General features: G+C 49.6%; 1 protein-coding gene across 1 annotated transcript in view; it reads left to right on the forward strand.

Moving 5' to 3' along the window:
* The window catches only part of LOC144175061 (oxysterol-binding protein-related protein 1-like), a 70,538-nt gene that overhangs the window by 11,510 nt on the left and 37,751 nt on the right, over window positions 1-21,277 (forward strand). The window contains exons 7-13 of the mRNA XM_077704105.1: window positions 551-663; window positions 1,413-1,486; window positions 2,277-2,340; window positions 2,950-3,051; window positions 3,704-3,832; window positions 4,913-5,128; window positions 7,650-7,842. Coding sequence (XP_077560231.1) covers window positions 551-663; window positions 1,413-1,486; window positions 2,277-2,340; window positions 2,950-3,051; window positions 3,704-3,832; window positions 4,913-5,128; window positions 7,650-7,842 — 891 coding nt within the window. The remainder of the gene's footprint in view (window positions 1-550; window positions 664-1,412; window positions 1,487-2,276; window positions 2,341-2,949; window positions 3,052-3,703; window positions 3,833-4,912; window positions 5,129-7,649; window positions 7,843-21,277) is intronic.

Here is a 21,277-nt window from a genome sequence, read left to right on the forward strand (position 1 = left end):
TGTTTATTTCTGAAGACTCGTGAGAAAACTGACCAACAGTTGCTATGACTACTTCATTGACTAGTCTGCCCATTGCCCGCCACAGTGGCTGAGGCGTTGTGCAGCTGAGCCCAAGGACGCGGGTTCAATCCCAGATGCGGTGTCTGCTCTCCAGATGGAGGCGGAAAGTGAGAACGCCTGCGTGTCAAGATTTTAGTGCTCGTTAAAAATCCCCAGGTTGTCGAAATTAATCCCGAGCCCTGCTGTATGGCATGCGTTATAGCCCAGTTGTAGCTTCGGCATGTCAAACCCACAAAATTTAAATTTTTGACCAGCCTGCTTATTGGTGGTGAGAAGTCACAGAAGCAGCAGGTAACTAAACATGGGTGAGTGAATGACTTTGGGTCTTTTGGCAGGAAGTAGCACGTCGAGGTATTCTTTTTATTCTAACCATAGGCAGGCCCCTGGGTCAGTGACGTGCCGCTAACCACGCGTGTCTACTGGCAATGCACTGTTGGCGCCGGCTTTTTGTGGAACATTCCGTGCGAGTGTTGCTGCCCTGCGTTCACAGAGCAGCTGGCCTCGGACCTGGCTCGCACGGATGAGATGAGGCAGATCTTGGACGTGGAGCCGATCCGCCAGCTGCGCAAGAGTGCCACCAGACACGAGGGACCTTTGCTTCGGGTGGGTGCAGCTGCTGTTCAATGCCGAGCCTGTTATTGTGTGAAACATTTTGTTTGCACCTGCTTTAAGACCGTAAAACAGTTTGCTTTCTTCGCTCGTTGGAACACATTTAAATTTGATTGCATTAACTGAACGCCCCGACGGAACAACTCAGGGAGCGTCATGCAGCTAATGGACATCAGCGTGACCTTCCGCGTATAACGGAACACAAAACAACGTACCGGCATATGGCAGGGATTTGCAATGTGTATTGTGTTTTTGTTATCGAAAACTGTGATAAAACTGACGTGCAGGCTTGCTTATTGGTACAAAACTCCCACCTGACGGTTCAGATTTGAAGGGAGCAGAAAAGCCGTGTGCGCGGGACCCTCCAAGTGAATGATGCGAACAGTCAGAGGATCACTTCAAGGATGCTTTGTTTCTGCGCATAACCAAGGGACACAAATCAAAGGAATGCACAAATATGGGGTCGTCAGGATGGTTCCAAAGGTTGCATGAATAGAGGCGGAATGCTTACGCACACATTTCACGTGTTGATGCCGCTGTGTCTGTGGCGCCTTAAATGGTGCAGTGATGCATAGAGAGGAGGCGGTGTATGGGCACATCTGTTGGCTGAAAAGGCTGCAGAGATTGCTGAAGGTCGAGGAAGTTTCTAGCATTCTGATGCTGCATGCCCCTGTACACCAAGCCCCAAGCTTTTTGTGTGAATATTTCTCCTAGAGAATAATGTATGGCAATGAACACTGCAGAGGAAGAGGTTCCTGGGGCCCCGTCTAGTCTGGGCAGTCCTTGACCGAGGAGTGCTCTCCTTCTTCCGGTCACGGTAAGTGCGAGTGTGAGCACAAGTGTGAGTATAAGTGCTTGCTTTGTGAAAAATCTCAACACTGAAGCTTGGTCCTTGATTCAGAGCAGTGTTGCAGAGCTACCACTTGGGAATTGAATAATTCCCGAACTGTATCACTTGTAGTGACCTCAGATTGAAATGGGTTGGATGTTTGGACAGTGTTGAGCAGCTGAATGTTGGTTTTCAGTTTCTTCTCTTGTTGCCCCTCTTTGTTTAGTTTTTGCTTGCTATAGCACTGCTTGTCCCAGGTACTAATACACATGGTACTAATACACGTGGCATCACACATGGCACTAACTGCATGAGGTGACATGCAGTCTGCACATAGTGCAGTTAAAAGAGCAGTTGCAAGCTAGTGGAAGCAAATACTGTCTTTTTTTTGTTCTGGAGATTCAAGGAGCCATTTAAACTCCTGTCCCACCTTCACACCACCTTTTCAAACGTTGACTGATACAGCTGTCGTGTCATCGATGGTTCAATTGCATCCATTTATGGCAGCGAAAAACCTCGATTCAGAGCAGTGTTGCAAAGTTACTGCACTGAAGTTATAGCGACTTTTTATGGTGGAGATTTACACGCGTTGTATTGATATGCAGCTCAGACCTGTGAAATTGTGCATGGCAAAGCTGGCTGCTGAGACAGCGTCATTGCAACCATAGCACTCTCAGGGACGAAACTGCATGACGGAACAGAGTGCTTCGTGCAGCAGTGTGTTGGCATAGCACAGTTGGCATGGCAGTACAACTTGCAATCTGTTTTTCTTCCACAGCGGCGATGCAGCATCGGGCATGCGCCGGAAACGCTTCTACTACTTGGATGCTGCGCGAGTGGAGGTGCGAACTGTTTGTCTTGTCCTCTCTGTGCTAATCGCAAACTTTTGTTTCTGTGCGAGTGCTGAAGTATACGCAAGGTGAAATAGTTGTATGCTGTTCTCGCCCCTACCCCCACTCCCTTCCTTCCTCTATCTTTAAATAAGTAAAGGTGTGCAAATGTTCTAAACTTCAAACACTTCGCGAGTGGTGTTTGCTGTTCGATTCGTAAATGTACTGAACTTGAAATGCGTCACGACTAGTGCATTTGATTTGCACCGCGCTCTTACTGTTTGCGGTGTTGGAGTTTTTCAAATACTGGATGTCTGCTATTAGAGATGGAATAAATATTTGCTCTGCTCCCTAGCGGGCACAATTTTCAGCCTTCAGTAGTTAAATTAGTCGATGTTGAACCAAGTTAAAAGAGAGCTGAATTAAGTCATTAGATAAATAAATAAAAGTAAGTGCTTGATGCTTCGTAAAGGGATGTCACGTAGATAAAAAAAGACATACTTAGCTGCCCCTAGTCGGCAAACAATTCCACCTTGCTGAAAGTGTCGCTTGAGACAGTGTTGAGGTTGCCTGAACATTGGGGGAATAAGAAAACTGAAATTGTGCACTTTTATCGTGCAGTGTGATGCGGCCGACGAGGCAGGTTTCACGGTGATGTTCCCCGATGACCCTCCTGAACGGCTGGCAGTCCCACCGGACGAGAACGACAAGGTTGACCGCATGGTGAGTGTGACTTATTTATTCATCCCAAAACGCATCAGCCTTCTGTTCAGCTCACCTTTCCTGGTGAATAGTTGGTAAGTGGGCCGTATGCACTGAAACATGTGGCAAGGATTTGGTGTTCAGCTTTAGAATCAAGTAAATGCAGTATTGTCTTCGAATTGAAACTATTTGAACAATATCATTTTTATCTCAGGCCCATAGTTTTTGGCACAATGTAAATGAAGGGCAATTGATATAATTAACGGCACTGGACATGACATCATGAAGAGGGCCCTGAAAATGTACCTACGCTAGGGGAAAAAGGCAAGTGGTAAAAGCGAGCCATAACCGGAAATGGCAGTTTGCTAGCTTGTTGATGCTTGAAATTTTGGTGCCTTGAAATGTTGATGCCTGCTAATTTTCATCCCATCGCTTAGCCGTCTAGGAAAGGGGTGGAAACCGTGTGGGTAGTACTTACTCTTCCTCTGTGCCTGGACTTCAAGTTGTCCAGCACCAATGTGCAAACCAGAGCCAAACTTTGTGGCTGCAGCATTACAAGGAAAATGTGCCGCCATGCCACCACTTTCGTTCCCCTCCTTTTCCCTTTCTTGCCCCCACCTGAGCGTCTTTGTGAGGTGGCTTGTCGCTCACTCCACCGCCTCTGTCGTTGCAGAAGTGGGTGGCACGGCTGAAGGAGCACATCGAGTTCAGCCGCCACTACACCCACCAGGGGATGCGGGCGTCGGACAGCGAGGAGGACGAGCCCATGCCCGTGTTGGGATCCGTGCAGGACGCCCTGGCCGTGAGTGCTGCTGGCCTTTTCCTCCTACCTAAATACGTGCACGAGAACATGGGGGCTTTGCTTTGCTGCAGGTGTGTGTGTAATGGAGGGGAGCCGACTTTATTGCCACGGATGGGGTGGTGTGGTGGAACCAGAGGCAGTTTCGTGACGGTGCCTTTATAGAAAATCTCGTCGGTGTGGTTGCTTGCAGCTGTGACCCTTCCACGGGACTGGTGGGGAGGCTGCATGGGCACTGCAAGCACATTCTGTTGACCAAAAGCAGACATTTCAATCATGTATCCGTGTTTAAAGAGGGGACGCGTTTGTGGTGCTGCACATTGGGTGGTTCTAATGTGAACTTCGGTGATAACGGGAGCTCTGGGGCCACGCATTCGGCAGGGGCTGCTTGGTGTTTGGATGAGCTGCACTGTTTCCTGCACTAAGGTGGAATCGAAGTGGAAAGACTGGTGTGCCGTTAGTTGGCCAGCCCCCTTCCTTGCTTTTTTAATTAAGTGCAGAGCACTTTACGGGCTTGCATTGTTGCGTAGCTTGCTTGCTGGACCCAAGTAGAGCCGCACGGCGTTCCATCATCGCAGCGTAACCCAGGGGGTTCGAAGGTCAAGCGGTTTATATATTCATAAGCATTCAAAACTCGTGAACCGCTGGCACTTGTCATACATCTCCCCGTTGTTTAGTGCAAAGAAAACGGTACGCACATTTGAGACAAAGTATACGCATTTAACTGGCAGCGCTCACATCCATTTAGTTAGAAACGTTCGTTGCATTGGTTTTTACGGTAGTAAGTGAAAAAAAGTGGCAGCGCAATGCTGGCACGTGCGGGAGGAAAAGCAAGCACAAAAAGAACAGAACTCCCATTGGTGCAGTTAGGCAGGGGTTGCGTGAGCACTGCGAAGGCAGGAAATTTGAAATGCATTGGGTGGTAGCAGTGAGCGGATAACGGCACTACAGCCCATTATGACGAATCACTGCTGTGCACTTCTGACAGCCTTCACGTTGAATAAAACGGCTCTAATTTTTGTAGAGCGGTTCTGCCCCCTCCCTCACCGGGAGCGCCCTTCCCTTTCCCCCCTCCTTCTCCAGACGGCCCAGGCCCAGCAGCAGCTGCTGGAGCGGGGCGTTGAGCGGGCGGCCTCGCTGCACGCCACCCTGGTGCAGCTGCTGGATGCCCAGCGGCACTCCCTGCTGGGGGCCCCCTGCCAGGAGCTGCTCTCCCAGTGGCGCGAGCTGCTGCTGCTCTCCCGCTCAGTGGCTGCCAGCCTCGGGAGCTGCACCCTCCTCCTGCAGCAGCAGGAACAGGTATGCACAGGACCCTCATCCTCCCTCTCATTCACTCTCTGGTGGAAGAGAGCTGCTCTGCAATTTTCTGTTTCCTCATAGGATTTATATTAGCGAGAGGAGTTTGGGACTACCCACAAACTAGTCAAATCTGGATGGTTAAATAACAAACTGGCAGTTTTGCAACAACTACAGTCAAACCCGGCTGTAACGAACCCGGATAGAGCGAGTTATGCTATATATCGAACAAAAAAAATTCAGTTACGGAAATACATGGGAAACATATTCCTTATAACGAAGTTCACATTCGATATATCGAACTCCGCGCGCCTGGAACGGCCACCGAAATGCATGGTATCGGAGCGGCGATTGAGATGTGGATTGGCCCCGACCACAGAGCAATAGCCGCGACTGGGACATTGCACCTTGCACGGAGCGACGGGACGGCCGACCTTTTCCGTAACTATTTCCGACGTGTGGGACTTACTACGGAACCCGCCCTGTCAGCGAGTCCGGACCAAGACAGCAGCATCGGTGAACTGTGAGAAGAGCTCGCCAACGTTCCCGATGATGTCGCGAGTGAAAGTTGTCCGATGCTTATAGTGAAGCGCTTTCGGCAGTCGATGTGCTCCGCCAATGCATCTTCGATTTTGGAGAACGCAGACACGTACTGCTACAAACAATGTTTCGTGTAGAGAATCCTATGCTCATTGTAGCCGACAAAATGAAAGTGAAAACAAAAATCACCGCTTTTGTTTGCAAAGTAGGCATTTAAGGCGGAAAGAAGCTTTATTAATTGCAATAAATGGATTATTTTGGGTATGGTTAATGGCTAGTTTACTGTGTTCGTTTCTGCATGCGGGGATGGTGGAGTTGAGGAGGGGGGAGGGCTACCGCGCAATGCGAACTCGTTACAATAAGCTCGTTAGAGGCGGGTTTGGCTATATCGAACTATTGGATATATCGAACAAATCACGGTGCATATTGCAGTTCGCTATAAACGGGTTTGACTGTACCAAGTGGAAACCAGAACAGCTTTTTTGAGAAATTCGCAGTTTGAAACCAGGATGAATGTTTCTCTTCAACTTCAGTGCATTGGCAAAAGCTGTTCCGTAAACCTGTGTGGTTGTAATCCCCTGTTTGGTTGGGATGTGAGTTAAAAGAACGACAACTTTAAGAACGGCAATACATAGTTCAGGTAGTGTATCACTCTGTCGAAGCGACGAACCCGGATGTCAACGTGCGTGGGCATTTTGAAACGGGATTGCGCTTAATGTGTAACATTGTCTTCTTTCTTGCACCTAGTGTTTTTGCAGTTGGTGCAGGAATTTAAAAGCAGAGTAAGTGTGAAAAATCACGGAAACGACTCATGTCATGTTCAAAATACTCGCAGTAATGCACTTTTTGTGCCGTGCGGAGTAACAGCCAGGTGCGGTGATGAAGCGCAAGGGCAACTTCCATTGCCGTTCTTAAGTTGTCCCCGAGTATACCACCCCCCGTTTCCCCCACCCCCCCTTCTTTTTGTTTAACATGAAGGTTGCTACGATACAGACACATGAAAGAAAAGACCCTCTGTGCACAATGTCAAACTGGATGAGAGGTGATCGAGGCAGTGTAAGGGATTGGCTGCTGCATTCACCACAAAGGGGCCAGGCTGGCAAACTCCAGTGTTTGTTGTGTCATCATTTTATTCAGCCCTTTTGTCGGGTGGTGCTGGACAGAGGGGGCAAGCAATTAACATCAAGGTAAAAAACACCATTCTAAATCAAAGCAGGTTGGTCTCGTGATGGCTGGGACACTATGGAGCAGTTTCCAGACTTGCTTGCCAGTGCATCTCCACGGGCCTCAATTTAATTAAGTGTAGTACTGGCTGTGCAGCTGTGTAAAAGTGCGTGCAGTGCCGAAGTTACATCCTATGGGCAATACTTGTGGCAGTTTCAGTAGCAAAGCTCCGAAGGGCAAAAGTAACACACTAATACGTAAGACTTGAAGGTAGTGAAGCTGTACGCAACCTTTACGACCATCACGAAGGTTTAAGTCCACGATTGCGGCCGATTTGCTTCTTCATTGCCACAACGACCTTTACTCAATCATTGTTGCTATAAGTGTGAGCTTCCTTCATTGTGCTTGGAAGTAATAATCACTCGACATCACCTTGGAGGGGCGTACGCTATGGCGTGTCTTTCTCATTCCGAGCTAGTGTTGCCATGATTAAGGCGAATGCTCGAGGTTTTTTTTTTGTTTGTTTTGTTTTGTTTGTTTGTTTTTTTGCTATCTTTGCCAATCTCTCTGAGTGGGTATGCTTGTCTTGAATGTGCTCCGGGGATGCCGGGCGGTCGTCGCGAGGCGCACACGCACGATCGCTATGCATTTTCTTGGTCTTGTTAACTGCCGGGCGGTCGCAGCGAGGCCCGCGTTCCCGTGCGCGCATTTGGCAATTCCTTACTTTTTTTAGCTGCCGACACAAAAAATTACAATTTTGCTGAACGTTTCGCTGTTAATAGAGGGATTGCTGCTCGCATGTTCTTCCTCCCCCGTGCAGTCACGGGCAGCCGAGCTGGCGCACGAGCGCGAGCGGTCGCGCGTGCTCCAGGAGAGCCTGGGCGTCCTGGCCAGGGAGCACCATCAGCTGGAGTGCACACTGAGCAACCCACGCCTCAACCACATTCCAGGGGAAGAGGAGGAGGATGAAGATGGGGATGACGAGGAGGAGTTCTTCGATGCCTACGAAGGGGGTGAGCTTCTGGCCTCTCTCCCCATTGGCTCCTCCCCGTCCCTACTGTGCATGTATCTACTGTGAGTACAGGTGAAGTGGAGGCTCAAGCACTCTGTTATGTGAGATGTTGCAGCTATGTTGTGATATAAAGCTGTCTATAGGGTAGTGGCCGTGGTGTTGCACTGATGAGCCCGAGAACACGGGTTCTTGGGCTCAAGCAAAGACGTTGGAGGTGGAAAGCAAAGACGTTGGTGTGTCGAGGTTTTGGTTCACGTCAGCGATCCCCAAGTGGTCAAAATTAATCCAGAGAACTCTACTACAGCACGCCTTATAGCCCAGGTGTAGATTTGGCTCATGAACTCTCCTAAACTTTGAAATTTGCCAATGGTGTTATCAGTACTACCAGTAGTTGACTTGCAATAGAACCATCTGTATTAAAAAAGAAAAACTATCAATAGACAGGGTGACAGGACTCAGCGGTAATACTGTACCGTATTTACACAATTGTGAGTCGACTCGAATGTAGGTCGACCCCCAAATTGCATCTCTTAAAAAAAAAAAAAAAATGTGAGCGCTGCCTAGAAAATCTTATCACAAAGAGGTGCTCTTCGGTCAACCCACACGGCGGCTCTCCATAAGAACCGTGCGCTCGCGGTATGCACGGTAGATGTTAAAAAGAAAAGATTTTAGCACCCGGAATAACCGTTGAGCGGGAAGAATACATTCGCTGCGAAATGACAACCATCGAAACAACCGGCAGCGGCCACTCACTGCCGCGCAATACCAAAACAAACATGGCGGCTACGTTAGCGCCGCGAATTGAATCAAGGGATTCGCTAATGCTAATTTTGTTTATGAGAGATGAATAAAACGCTTCTTGACACGTTTTTGCACGCGATTCGTGCGCGTCGGCGTTGTGCGGGCGACTTCTTGATGCCCGCATCAACGATTCCGCGCGTGCAGCAGCTTCTACTGCTTCTCAGTTCTACCCACTACCACGGTATGACGCGTGACGAGCGCGGCAGTGGGAGGAGCCTGACGACTTGCCCAAATGGGGAGGCGCGCTCTTCATGTCGTCAGTTTGAAAGCGCTCGGGACAGCCGGCTGGCACCGCCGGAGATGTTTAGGCTTACCACGGTGGCGGATATTTGATTGGCGCTTTCCCTAGCGGCGTGAATGATGCATTATAGTGTCGTTTTCGACCACATTATCAGCTCCTTTCCTGCAAAAATGCCTTCGTTTGTGCCTTCAGTGATATCTTAAAGAGCGGTTAGAAGCGGTCGCTGGAGCTACGCGCACCTCTTCGCGGCTGGTGACGCTGCCATGTTGCCGTCGCTGATCGCGTAGCGCGTGCGGGTGGCATTCGCGGCAGTGTCAGTGCGGTGCATTTTCGCGAGCAGAAAATGCCCCATGCGGTTCACACTTTAGACCATAACCATGGGAACGAGGGTGCAAAGCTGTCCCCACCTCGTAGCACCCCTGATTTCTCGTTTCTCTTGCCGTTACTAATGGTAGACGGTTCGATTTCGATTCTAAGTCGACCTCCCAACATTGGATTGTCAAATTTAAAAAAAAGGGTCAACCTACAATCGTGTAAATACGGTAATACTGTGAAACCCCGATGACATGTCATTCGGTCTTACGACAACTTGCTTCTTACAACAGATTACTGCAGTACGTGCAAACTCCTCATACAAACAATGCATTAAAAACCCCAATTATACAATTCTCGGGTGCATGCGGTCCGCTTCATACAATGGACCCTGGCGGTGTAAACCTGCATTTTTCTCAACTTTTACACCACCTGGCTTCCTCGTCCCAACCTTTCTTTATTCTTAACCCCCATTTGACACTGCTTGATGTGCAATGGTCTGCAGGCAGGCCAGACCGCTTGCTGCGAAGATGCAAGCAAGCAAGCGGGTACTGGTGGGCGGGAGTTAACCTTCGATGGCCCCACATGGTAGCGGAATGCCAACACTCCAACCGCAAAAAGTCAAAGTCCAGGTGGCGAGCGGACTGTGAATTTGAAGCCCCCATTGAGCCGACGAATGTGAAAACACATACAATGCAACTCCGCGGCAATGACTGAACTCCCACTTTCCTCACCCGCTCGATCCAAGTTTCTTCCTTTCACGACGCTCTCTCTTCCCCGCTTTCTGCTTATCAGTGTCTTTCAAAGCCGCGTCATCGCTCTGTTTCTTTCTTTCCCGCCTTTTTTTTCTATTGCCACCTTGTACTATCTTTCGTTTCGCTTGGCCATGGCAGTTCACTCTCGCCTTTCCCCTCTCAATTTGCTTGGCTTCGATGGCCTTCCACCTCGCACACGAAAGTCGCAGGGCTGGCGGGCCAGCACTGGGGGCGGTATGGGGGTCGCATGGCATGCGGTGCAGTGTTGGCGGGCTTGCACAGACACCGTGGAGAGGAGGCGGGCGCAAAATAAGCGTCGTTGTTTTAGGATCTTGGGATTTTAGCTAAAGGTTTGTAAATTACCCAAGAATACTTTAAATATAGTAGTTTAAGTTCTCGGCCCACCTGTCGCGGGATACCGTCTACTAGGCTGCAGGGGCGTGACAGCTGCGCCATTTGCGCCATTGAGCGCCAAACTTGCTTACCTGCACCATCCTGCGCCGAACCGCCCCTATTGCACCAAACTCGTTTATGAGCGCCGTCCTGTGCCGCAGCGCCGGAATTGAGCCACGAGATACGACCGCCATGAACCCCCATGTTAAAAAACTTGGCTGAAACCACACTTTTGGTTTTATCATGGCAGTCATGGTTTCGGTTTCATCAAAGCTATGAGCGGCTATTGAAGATGGCTTTGGCGTAGCCGCAAGGCCACAGGCACTACCTTATGTTTGGTTGTGTCGCATTTGCACAGTTTTGTTTGTTGGTGCTGGCCGCTGCACCATAATCAGTGCAGAATGACCCCCCAAAAAAGTAAAATGTTCTCCTGTCTCATTGTAAAGATAGAGAACAGAATAATATTCGCATGAAAGGTTGTAGTCTATTGGAGAAGAACTTCAATTTAGTCGACCATTTTTGACGAGCCACGCTTCACGGCCTGCAACTTTCCATAGCTGTATGTATTTAACAAGTAGGGTCTTGGACGCTTGGCCCTTGCTTTTTAATTCGCTTTGCTTCTGCTATGAGGTAATTACCGTATTTACTCGCATAATCCTCGCACTTTTTTTTCGGAAAAGTCAATGCAAAGTTAGGGGTGCGAGAATTATGCGGGGAAAAAAAAAAAAAATCCGGTGCACAGTGTTGCCAATTTTCGTATGCCAATCCCGCTAAATGTAGCGGTCATTTTTGTATAGGTAAGCTCAGTGTTGCCAACAGCAGCTATTTCTTTTTATTTTATTATTAACAGTCTCCCGTCGATCAGCGATCATGAAATTGCCGCCTTTGCTTTCTGGCGCGCGCTCTATCTCGTCGTCGTATGTGCGTGCCCTACTCCAGTAACGCACGTTGAAGTCGGTGACGCCGAAGTGCCTGCCTGCGGCACGGTTGCCGTGTTCGATCGCGTACTCTTTCGCTTTCAATTTGAAAGCGGCAGTGTAGCTGGCGTTCCTCCCCATGGCGAAGCGGCACCAAGCACAAAACAATTAGATCGAAAAGTTCTCAAAACGGCAGCGAGCTATCCACCACTGACGCGAGTGACTCACTGCCGCTCAACGGCGGGACCACGACGGCGACACGACGACACGACAGCGGGCTGCGCGAACACCGCCTAGTTGCGCGCACGCGAAATATGCGCGAAATGGGTTCAAGGACAGTGTGAGGGTCTATTCGATTCAGCCTGCACCTCTTGAACCAGTTCACAGCGGTGCAAAGTGGGTTCCGCCATCGGCGGAACCAGCCCTGCACTTTTTTCGTCTGCTTCTGCACCTCCTCGGCAGGGAGTGCAGGCAAAGCCGTGAACCCGTCCTGCACCCGTCGGCACCACCGGTGAATCGAACGGCGCGGTTCAGGTGCCGTGAGCTGCACCGCTGAAACGAACGGCGAAGTGCGGCACCGCCTGAACTGGTTCACGCGGTGCAGGTGAAACGAATAGACCCTGAGTAGCGTGTTAGGGCGCCTAATTAGGGAGTAGCCATGCAGGTTGTTAGGGCGCCTGGATGGCCTTGGATACACAGCGCTCTCCGCCGGACGGAGAGGCGGCGGGGGAGGGCGCGCGTTGGAGAGCGCGTGCACCATGCGGGTTTCGCGAGCAGGCAACTTTCGCCGCTGCAAAGTTGGGGGTGCGAGGATTATGCGAGGAACCAAAAAATTCAAGTTTTGGTGGCTCACATTAGGGGTGCGAGGATTACGCGAGTGCGAGGATTACGCGAGTAAATACGGTACTCATTTTCGCCTGTGAACTTTGGGGTTAGCCTTTTGTTTATGTGGAGGATGATCTAACTATAATTATGCACTTCACGCTCGAGTTACCTAGTCTATGGTGTAGGTTTGTCGACTCTAGCAACAACTTCGTTATGCAAAGCTATGCTGTGAATCTGCCGTTTGATAGAAAAAATGCAAGCGAACACCTTGTTTTACGAAGTGCCGTCGCGAGTTCACTTAACACCTCCATTAACCGGACACAAAGCAAAGCCTTTTATCTGATGCCCTTTGACTCTGTGCATGAGATTTTACCTGTGAACTGTGATATCCAGGTCCGAGCCTGATGCCGAAGGTAGAAAACTGCGCATGTTGTGAACCTCCACATATAGTACAAGAACTGCGTTCCTGGTTCAGAGGAGGTTCTAGTGCATTGTAAAACACCTGATAACACGTAGATAGATAAAACTTAATTGCCAGGGGGCTGGCGCAGTGGGCTGTAGAAAGGTTAGGGAAACACCATAATGCCATGAAATGGTGTTACGTCTGCTCCAAACGGCTTTTCTGGCGGCTCCAAGCCTGCTACAAAAGGCACTTTTGCCTGCTCCCTGGACTACTCCCAAACCCATGTACCACCCCTGAGGCCAACATTTACCTGTACCCTGGTCATACGGCACCCCAGCCATACAATGCTTCCACACGGTTCCTTGGAAGTTGTATCATCGGGGCTCCACTGTACTATCATCAATTAGATCTACTAAGGTTGGTAGTATTCATTTCATAGGCTGCAAAGAAAGTCCAGGGTTTGCCCATGAAGTGTCATCTTGTGGAGACACTGCTGCTAAAAACATCCGCTTAACTATGGGGAAACATTTCGAGACTCAGTGAACATCTGGGGAAATGAGGGAGATTTTATTGATGGATGATATTGCCAGCCAGGGTTCCTTGGAACAAACCGGCATGTGTTGTTGATTCAGTGCATTTGGTGGTGTGGCTCCTGTTGAAAACTTGGCACTCGGCATGATTTTTCACTTGACGGCATGTGGTTTAAGCCTTGTTGGGCAAGGAAGACACCATAGTTGGTGCCTTGTGTGTATATCTGCATACTGTGGAGTACAAATTGTGATGTGAGGGGCGTGTCCCATATTGCTTTCTTGCCCGTATTTGTCAGGGTTCAAGCTGCTTTGCTTCAGTTGCACACCAACCTACACAGGTTAGTGCTATTCGATGAGGAAATGTTTTTATGGGCCATGTTGAAGCCGCACATGCAGTCGTCAAAATGTTGCCTACCTACGTTCAGATCCCTTTGTTTGGTTACCTTCTAACAGCAGAGCTGTTTATGCTCGAGCTTGGCCATTGGCGTTCAAAAAAAAAAAAAAAAAACTTTTCCGGCGCGAGCTACCCGGCCTGGCCTTCGCCCAGCCGCGTAGGTTGAGCCAAGCCTCGCCTAGCAATGCGCAATCGTGCGTGCTCGCACTGCTCGACCTTCGAAAACACACTGCCCAGCGTTCGTGGTGTGATCTCTCGCGGGCTCTTCTCCTCACCAATTCATATGCACAGAAAAGCTGGCGCTACAAACACCGAGTTCGCAAAGCCGGTTGCCGCTGGTTCTAGCGCATGCTAACACTGGCCACTTTGGTAGAGATGTGAAAGCCTGCGAACAAAGCAATCCGGGCCTGCCAGTCATGTAGAACTTTCAATGGCAAGTTTGGAAATAAATGTGAGGTGTAACAACCGGGTCTCCAACGAAGGGAGAGGGCCACCAGCTCTGCTGTTTCTCCAGCCTTGCCCCACTAGTGCAAGCTGCGCCAATTTTTTTGTGCCTTCCTGCAACAACTTTTTCCTCTCTGAAAAGAAATCGTATGTGAAGCACTACTTGCAGTTCACAAAAGCACCAGCACTGTGATGAAAACATTTTCACGCTGGTTTGCCTCGCAGGTGTCGAAATATGCGACAGGCTGTTTAGATGCCCGTATCCAAACTGCCACAAAGACAACTGCCTTTGCATTATATTATTTGATTTTACGAAAGGCCTTCATGCATTTGCAGAAAGTAAATTTGTTTTCCAGTTTGTGCGTCTAGAATCCTGAATGAAAATGGTTTTGCTACTTGTGGAGGCTCAAGTTTGTGTATAGAACGGCACTAAAATCTCTCTGAACTGAACATGTAGCAGAGAACTGTTTTAATAAAGCAAAGAAAACAATGCACGCATTTGAATAAAGGCAAAAAAAAAAGGGGAAATAAGACAATTGGTGACATCGAGGTTCGTTATATCAAGGTTCAGCCCTACTTCGCAATGTCCATTGTATTGCCCGTAACAGTATGTGAGAAAAACAATTGAAACACCTTTTTGCTTTTGCAAGTAGACTGCACCCCCGAAACGGGAATCTTTCCCCAAATATAACGCTAACACCAGAGGTAGTGATTTGTTATTTCGTCCGTGAAGATGTAACTTCGCAAGCATCAGGAATCAGTGTGCATGTCTTTGATTAAAATGCACTTCTAGTGTGAAATAAATTAATTATTTACTGTCCTGCTGAAAATCTTATACATATCACCGTCATTGATATGTACAGTCTAATCCCGCTACAACGAAGTCCGCTTCAACGAAATATTTCCAATTCCCCGTCAGCTAGCCATTGAAGTCAATGCAACAAAGTCCTCGTCACAACGAACCATTTGTCTGGCTTGCTTTCGCTTCAACGAAATTTTCGATGAATTGGGCTGGGTTTGAACAATTATTTCACAATAAAATAAGCATAGCGCCAGCTATTTGTAACTTTTTAAACATTCAGGACGCTTAGTTTCACCGAAAACATGCGCGGTGCGCCCACACCGCCACCCCCCCCCCCCCCCCCCCAAAAAAAAAAAAAAAAAAACTCATAGGCGGACGCCATTGTTTGATGGTGATAACGATGTGGCTGGCCGTCTTTACATGAGGCACAGGCCCGGTTCGCCAAGCCGGAGCTACAGCCAATCTGTATCCAATTGAAATCGCACGAATGTGCTCCGCTGCTGGCGGCGCCTGGCGCGGCGCCGTCATGTATGCGCTGTGGCTCGTGAGCAGCTGTCCTTGCCGTTTTCCTTCTACCATTCTTCATAGCCAAGAGCAAAAATCATGTTTGCGTGTTTGGTCTTGAAGCCAAGCCATCCTATCTTATGCTGCGTTCCAATTCGCAGACAGCTTGGTAGACATGGTCTTGAAGCCAAGCCATCCTATCTTATGCTGCGTTCCAATTCGCAGACAGCTTGGTAGACAGTCTACGAAGCAGTCTAACTAGACGTCTAAAGGAATGAAATTGGAACGGCGCCTCGGTCGCAAACGCAACACCAGCGCAGACGACCAGCAGACGACAGCATCGTTGCAGACATGTTGAGTTGAGCAAGCCGCAAGTTTCGTAACTAATATTACCGTTGTTATTACAAACGTTACGTAATTTAAAAACTAGGCAAAGTCACCTTCATGACTAGTAAATTTCATTAAATATTTAAATAAAGGAACAAGTGCTTTTGGTTCAACATAAAAACGCAAAAAGGTGGCGCTGGCGTCGCTTTTCAGTTTAGACAGGAAGGTAGCCTGCATCGTTGCTGACTTGAGAGAGAGAGAGAAGAACTTTATTTATAGATCCGGCAAGATGTAGTCAGCGGCCACGCAGGGCTCGCACTACGACTCTAGTGTGATTCGAATAAAGTCTCTTGTCACACCGGGCCTTGGACTCGAGGGAGGGGGGTGCCTTGACAGGGGTATTTGGGTCCCGCTGCCGGTGAGTCCGGCGTGTGGTCTCCCGTTCTCCTCTGTCTTGCCAGAGCCTCCTCGAGTTGCTGGATCGCCCACTTTTGCTGGTGGTAATTGTCCGAGCGAATGCACCGCTCTAGTCCCTCCGGGAGCCGGTCTCCTGGCACCCCGGCTCCCGCCTCGCAGTCTTCGGCTTCCTCGCCCCGTGCGGGATCGCCCGTGTTAGCAGTTCTTCCACACCTAGTGATGTGGCACAGAGTCGCGAGTTCACTGTCACATACACTGCACACAGCACTCACGAAAAGTTCGGGACACGCGTGCCTGGCCCACGCGGGAGTCAAAGCACACTTCACTTGCAGGTGTCTTAGGAGCACCGTCTCCGCTCGAGAGAGGTCTCGATGCGGGTTCGGGTACTCCCTCCTCGCCTCCCGATGTCTTCTGAGGATATCCCCGTAGTCCGTCAGGACGGCGCTCGTTGCTTCTTCGTCAGGATCCGCGGTGACTTGCGTTTCGCCGGCCCGGCACATGGTGAGCTCGATGCTGTCTCCTCGAAGCAGTCTTCGTTGACTGCTTCGTTCGAATTGGAACGGGGCTTAACATGGCGTACTGTCCGCGAAGACGGCAACGAAGCTGTCTAAACGGTAAATTGGAACGCACCAATAGCGGTCATGTTTAATGCAAGCGCGCGCGTCTCGCCTGCCAAGGTCAGCTGCCGTGCCGTCAGAGGATAAGATAACGCCACTGCTCCTGCCACAAGCGAGGGGGGCTTCCGACGGCCTAGCAGCTATCTGAAAGTAATCAGCTCGGTGGGCACGTCTTGTTGTGCAGCAATACGTTTTCCGCCTGCATTTCTTCACCCCCGCCGTAACGCATTCTTTGCGTGCAGTGAACACAGATAACCATTGGTATGTTTGTTATCCGAATAAACAAGACGTTATTGCGCGTCACTCCTTTTTCTAAACGTTGTTTTTTTGCTGCCAATGATGCGGAAACATACGGGGCTATTTTTAGGGCCTTTCCGTGGTGTGTTGGGGCGGATTTCGCCTCAACGAATTTTCGCTTCAACGAAATTTTTCGCGCGTCCCGTCAATTTCGTTGTAGCGGGATTCGACTGTATAAGCTGCGTCAGTGTATCACGTTGACACAGCTAGAGAGGGAATGGTTCGTCCTTTGATTGTGTCCCTAGCCTTTGAGGGGAAGAAGATGAGAGTTCATTTCCACTTCAACAGTGCAACTTGGATGAGGACGAAGCGAAGAGGGCAACTCGAGCGCGGAAGAATACAAGAACCTTGAGGCGCAAGCGCTCACCCGGAATGGCTGCATGGCTTGACTGCGGTACGTGCTCCTGTACAGAAGTCGGCCCGGCGCTTCTGTACCAGCTGCACTTTTCACCTGTCCTGAGCTGCACAGGCTAGAAAAACAGAGACTGCAGAAGAAATGGACAAAGAATATTCATGCCGCGTGTTTTGCATTTGGAACTCTTGGTTTGGGCACCCTTCCTTTTCTTTCATTCCGTGCACCATTTTTCCATCGGTGGAAGTCTTTCTCGAGCTTCCTCCGCTTGTAGCGACGTTCCTTTTTGGGTGAAAAGCAAAAGCAGGAAGTAACAGTAAACAGGTGCAGTATGTTAGTAGGGTCAAGAGGCTTGACGGGCCTGGAGGCACTGTTGTCCTCACAAGCCTTAGTTGCAGTCGAAGCAGGGCAATCTGTGCGGACGTCTTTCATTTCAGAAGTTTTGGGAAGGTGTGTGGTTCCTGTGCTGTAACATTTCGAAAACACATGGTGCAGATTCTAAGCAAGGCCGTCTCACGTGCTGTTTCATGGAAAAAAGCTAGAAATAGTCTGGATGACCATGAGAATCCAGCTAGAGGGTACATCTGGAAGAAAGGCTGCGTTTTCATCTACAATGGTGGAAACCAAAGTTTGAAAGACTTGGGTACATCTGAAGGCTCGCACTTTACTTCAACTCCCTGAAAAGGAAACCATCATCGTCAGCCTATCTACGCCCACTGCAGGGCAAAGGCCTCTCCCATAGATCTCCAATTATCCCGGTCCTGTGCTAACTGCGACCAATTTATCCCCGCAAACTTCTTGATCCCATCTGCCCATCTAACTTTCTGCCACACTTGCCTTCTCTAGGGATCCACTCTGTCACCCTTAATGACCAACAGCTATTTTGCCTTCGCATTACATGCCCTGCCCACGTCAATTTCTTCTTCTTAATTTCTACTAACATGTCCTTAACGCGCGTTTGTTCCCTGACTCGCTCTGCTCTCTTCTTGTCTTCTTGTCCCTTAATGTTACACCTATCATCTTCCTGCCAAATTGCAAGGTCATGTTGAAGCATGAAGAAGCGACAACGTCTCACATCTAGCGGCCTTCGCTTGAGTCAAAGATGTTCTAGAGACGCTTGTAGCGTTCTGAAACAAAGGGAAATGTGCGTGTCTGTCGTCAAGACACCATTACTTCAGGAATGCCCTACGTCAGGAAGTGCGCTGACAGTGCTTTGCTCATACGAGGTGGGTGGCACAGTTTCCTTGTTTTCCCATTCCTAAGCATCGTGTAGTGGTGGGGTAGTCTTCTCAACTGCGATCGTAAAAATTGCGGCAACATTGCTGGAATCCCTGATAACTGTAACTTCCCGGCCACAACTGTGTGGAACGTGCGATTTCAGCCTCATTTAATTAAGATTTACCCCTGGATTACATGTTCAGAGCATTTGGGTAGGGAACTCTAAATACTGTGTGTTGTTCACCCATGAATGCGCTGGCGCGGGTGACTATCAATGCTTGGTTGGGCTTTGTCACAGGAGCTTCCACAAAGGACAAAAAAATGACAGAGATACCTTCTTGAGTGTCGCGCTTTCTACATACATACCATGTGGCATCTACCATTAGAGGCGAAGAGTTTTGCGATTTAATTTGGGGAACAGCCCTGCTAGAGAAGGGTATGCTGCTTCCGCGTGCGTAATACGAGCCGCCTTATGAAGATGTCAGGAAGCTCCCAGCAGTGATGAGCGAGTGCAACAATCTTCGGAATGTGTCGACCAGGGGGCTGGTCAAGTGGAGAAGTGCACAACTGCAACGTTCAGAAGAAACTTCAAGAGAAGATCAAGAGGAGGTCCAACTACTACGCTTTAGCTTTCACATTCTTAAGAAGTTCTGAACATCCCCCGTAAATTTTTTCCCGAAAAATCTAAAATGGGTGTGAGTACTCATTTCCCACTTTGCCTAACGCTGCTGCTTCCAAAGGCGCGACGCCGAGTGGTGGCGTTTGACTTGAGCTCAGAGTGCATTATTCCGGGACAGAACCACCAAGGTTTGTGGAATATTACATCATTTGCCTGCTGCTCCAAAAACAGAACCTCTCATAAAATGTGGAGATACTCTGGCCCACTATCGCCAAAGCAGAAGAATATTCCCCGCTCCACATCCCCAGTTATCGAGACAAGAAGCCACCAGCCTGAGAAGAATACAAACAAACTCCTATCCTCATCGCACCCTTCTTCACACCATCTACCCCACCATATACCTGGCCACCTGTAATTTCTGTCGCTTGCCCGGCACGCTATACCACCAAGTATGGGAGTGTGGGCAAACCCCAGGCCTAGCCCCCAACCCTTCCCCCTGTTACAAGCAGTGGATGGCCTGCCTGAAAATTCCGGACCCTGGGAGCTAGCGCATACTGGTGAAGAGGGCTGGACTGCCAGCCAAGGCCAGGGCATTCGGACTAGGGATGCCCCCCACCGGGCAGGTGCCCTAACAGCAGCATCAGCGCTCGTGAAATAAACATTTATTCCTCCTCCTTACATCATTTGTCGAAGAGCAAAAGCGAGAAGCCCCCCATTTGTGCGTGCTCACGAGCTATTGTTTCTCATGAAAAAGAAAAACAAAACAAAAAGGAAGTGACACAAAAACGGCACCTTTAATGTAGTTCTACCAGAAATCACCTCATAAAATTAGAAGTGATTTCTTGATGATGACTACTATCTATTTTATAAGTGATGACTGCTATCTATTTCATAAAAAAATAGATAGTGTAAAGGCTTTGCCTTGAACAACAACAAAAAAGCATCATTGAAGGGACCATCGGTCAAGTACAGTTAAAGTATACCAGTTAAGTTCCAACCACAATTGAAATTGCGTTTGGTTTGCGCCCCTCAAAAAAAAAAGCATTGTCTTGTCAACTTGTTGCTGCTCTTCTTTTTTGCATCAATGCCTCATCTCCAACTCCCGTGAAGGAATTCGATATTTGATTGCGCAGCCTTGAGCTAGGTTTTGTTTTTGTGTTTCAAAGCTGTTGCTATCGCTTGCCATCGCAGTTGCAGTAGTTATTTATCCAAGCAGCTAAATGCTAACTAGGATTTGACGCGCTGGGTGAACCCACGCCAAATGCGCGAGGAGGCTTATTTCGTTGGCCACTGTTCGCGGGGAAGCAAGAATAGCTCCGAATAGAATACGTTCGCTGGACGCAAGGAACACGCGCTTCCTCGTGCATAAGCGCTTTGACGGTGACGTGGCCGACAAACCGCCGCTCTCAAAGGTTTCATCAGTTTCATTTCGCTCCAGTCAAGGGTCGCCTCGTAGGGCATGCAATAGACTCCGACGATGATTCACAGGTGGCGCCACGTCATGTTGCGGCGGCGGCGTGCGCTGTTCTGTTTTGGTCTTTCGCGCTTTTCTTTGTTTTCGCCCACGGCGGATCCTCGGAAGTCCGCTTTTATTACTCCGTACTTGTTGCGCCGAGCCGTCGTCGTCGACTTCTCGGGCAGCGCGGGACCGTTCTGTTTTGTTTGTGACACTTTTCGTTACCCTCGTCTCCGCGCGCTGCTGCAGTCAGCTGTAGTTCCTGGCCCGGGGGAGCGTGTTTCGCTTTCGCGCTGGTCGCTCGCATGTCCGCAACACCGCGCCAGGTCGTCGAGCGACGCCGTCGTGCCGTCTGAAGGTGATCCCGTGTGCTGCGAACAACCTGTGACCGGCTAGCAACAGCTCTCGACTTCCTCTTCTCCCCGTTACCAGCGGACTTGCGGCTTCACCGATTGCCATTCAACCAGCGGTGAACGGTGGCGTATCAGTACCCGTACAGTCGCGTTTCTGTGACTCAGTGTTGTGAGTTAGCGCGAGTTTGAATTCGCGCTGCGCATCGGCAAACCCTCGTCCAACTGTTGCGGCTGCCCCTCCGTTTGGTGCGTTGATGCTAGCGTCAATTGCGGAGTACCTCTACTCGTATGGCGGTAGTGGTCGCAGCGGCGAGTGTGCTACGGAGCAGCGCAGAAACAGCTGCCGCGGCCAAGGTACGTACCGAAGCATCGCTCGAGTCGGGCAAGCGCCGCCTTCACGGGGCACTCGCAGCAGCTGCTGCTGCTAGTGCAGGCATTTTCGAGTACGTCGAACGCGGC

This window comes from Haemaphysalis longicornis, unplaced genomic scaffold (genome assembly GCF_048455015.1).
Source record: "Haemaphysalis longicornis isolate Haplotype H1 unplaced genomic scaffold, Haemaphysalis longicornis Haplotype H1 scaffold_3, whole genome shotgun sequence".
Taxonomy (NCBI): domain Eukaryota; kingdom Metazoa; phylum Arthropoda; class Arachnida; order Ixodida; family Ixodidae; genus Haemaphysalis; species Haemaphysalis longicornis.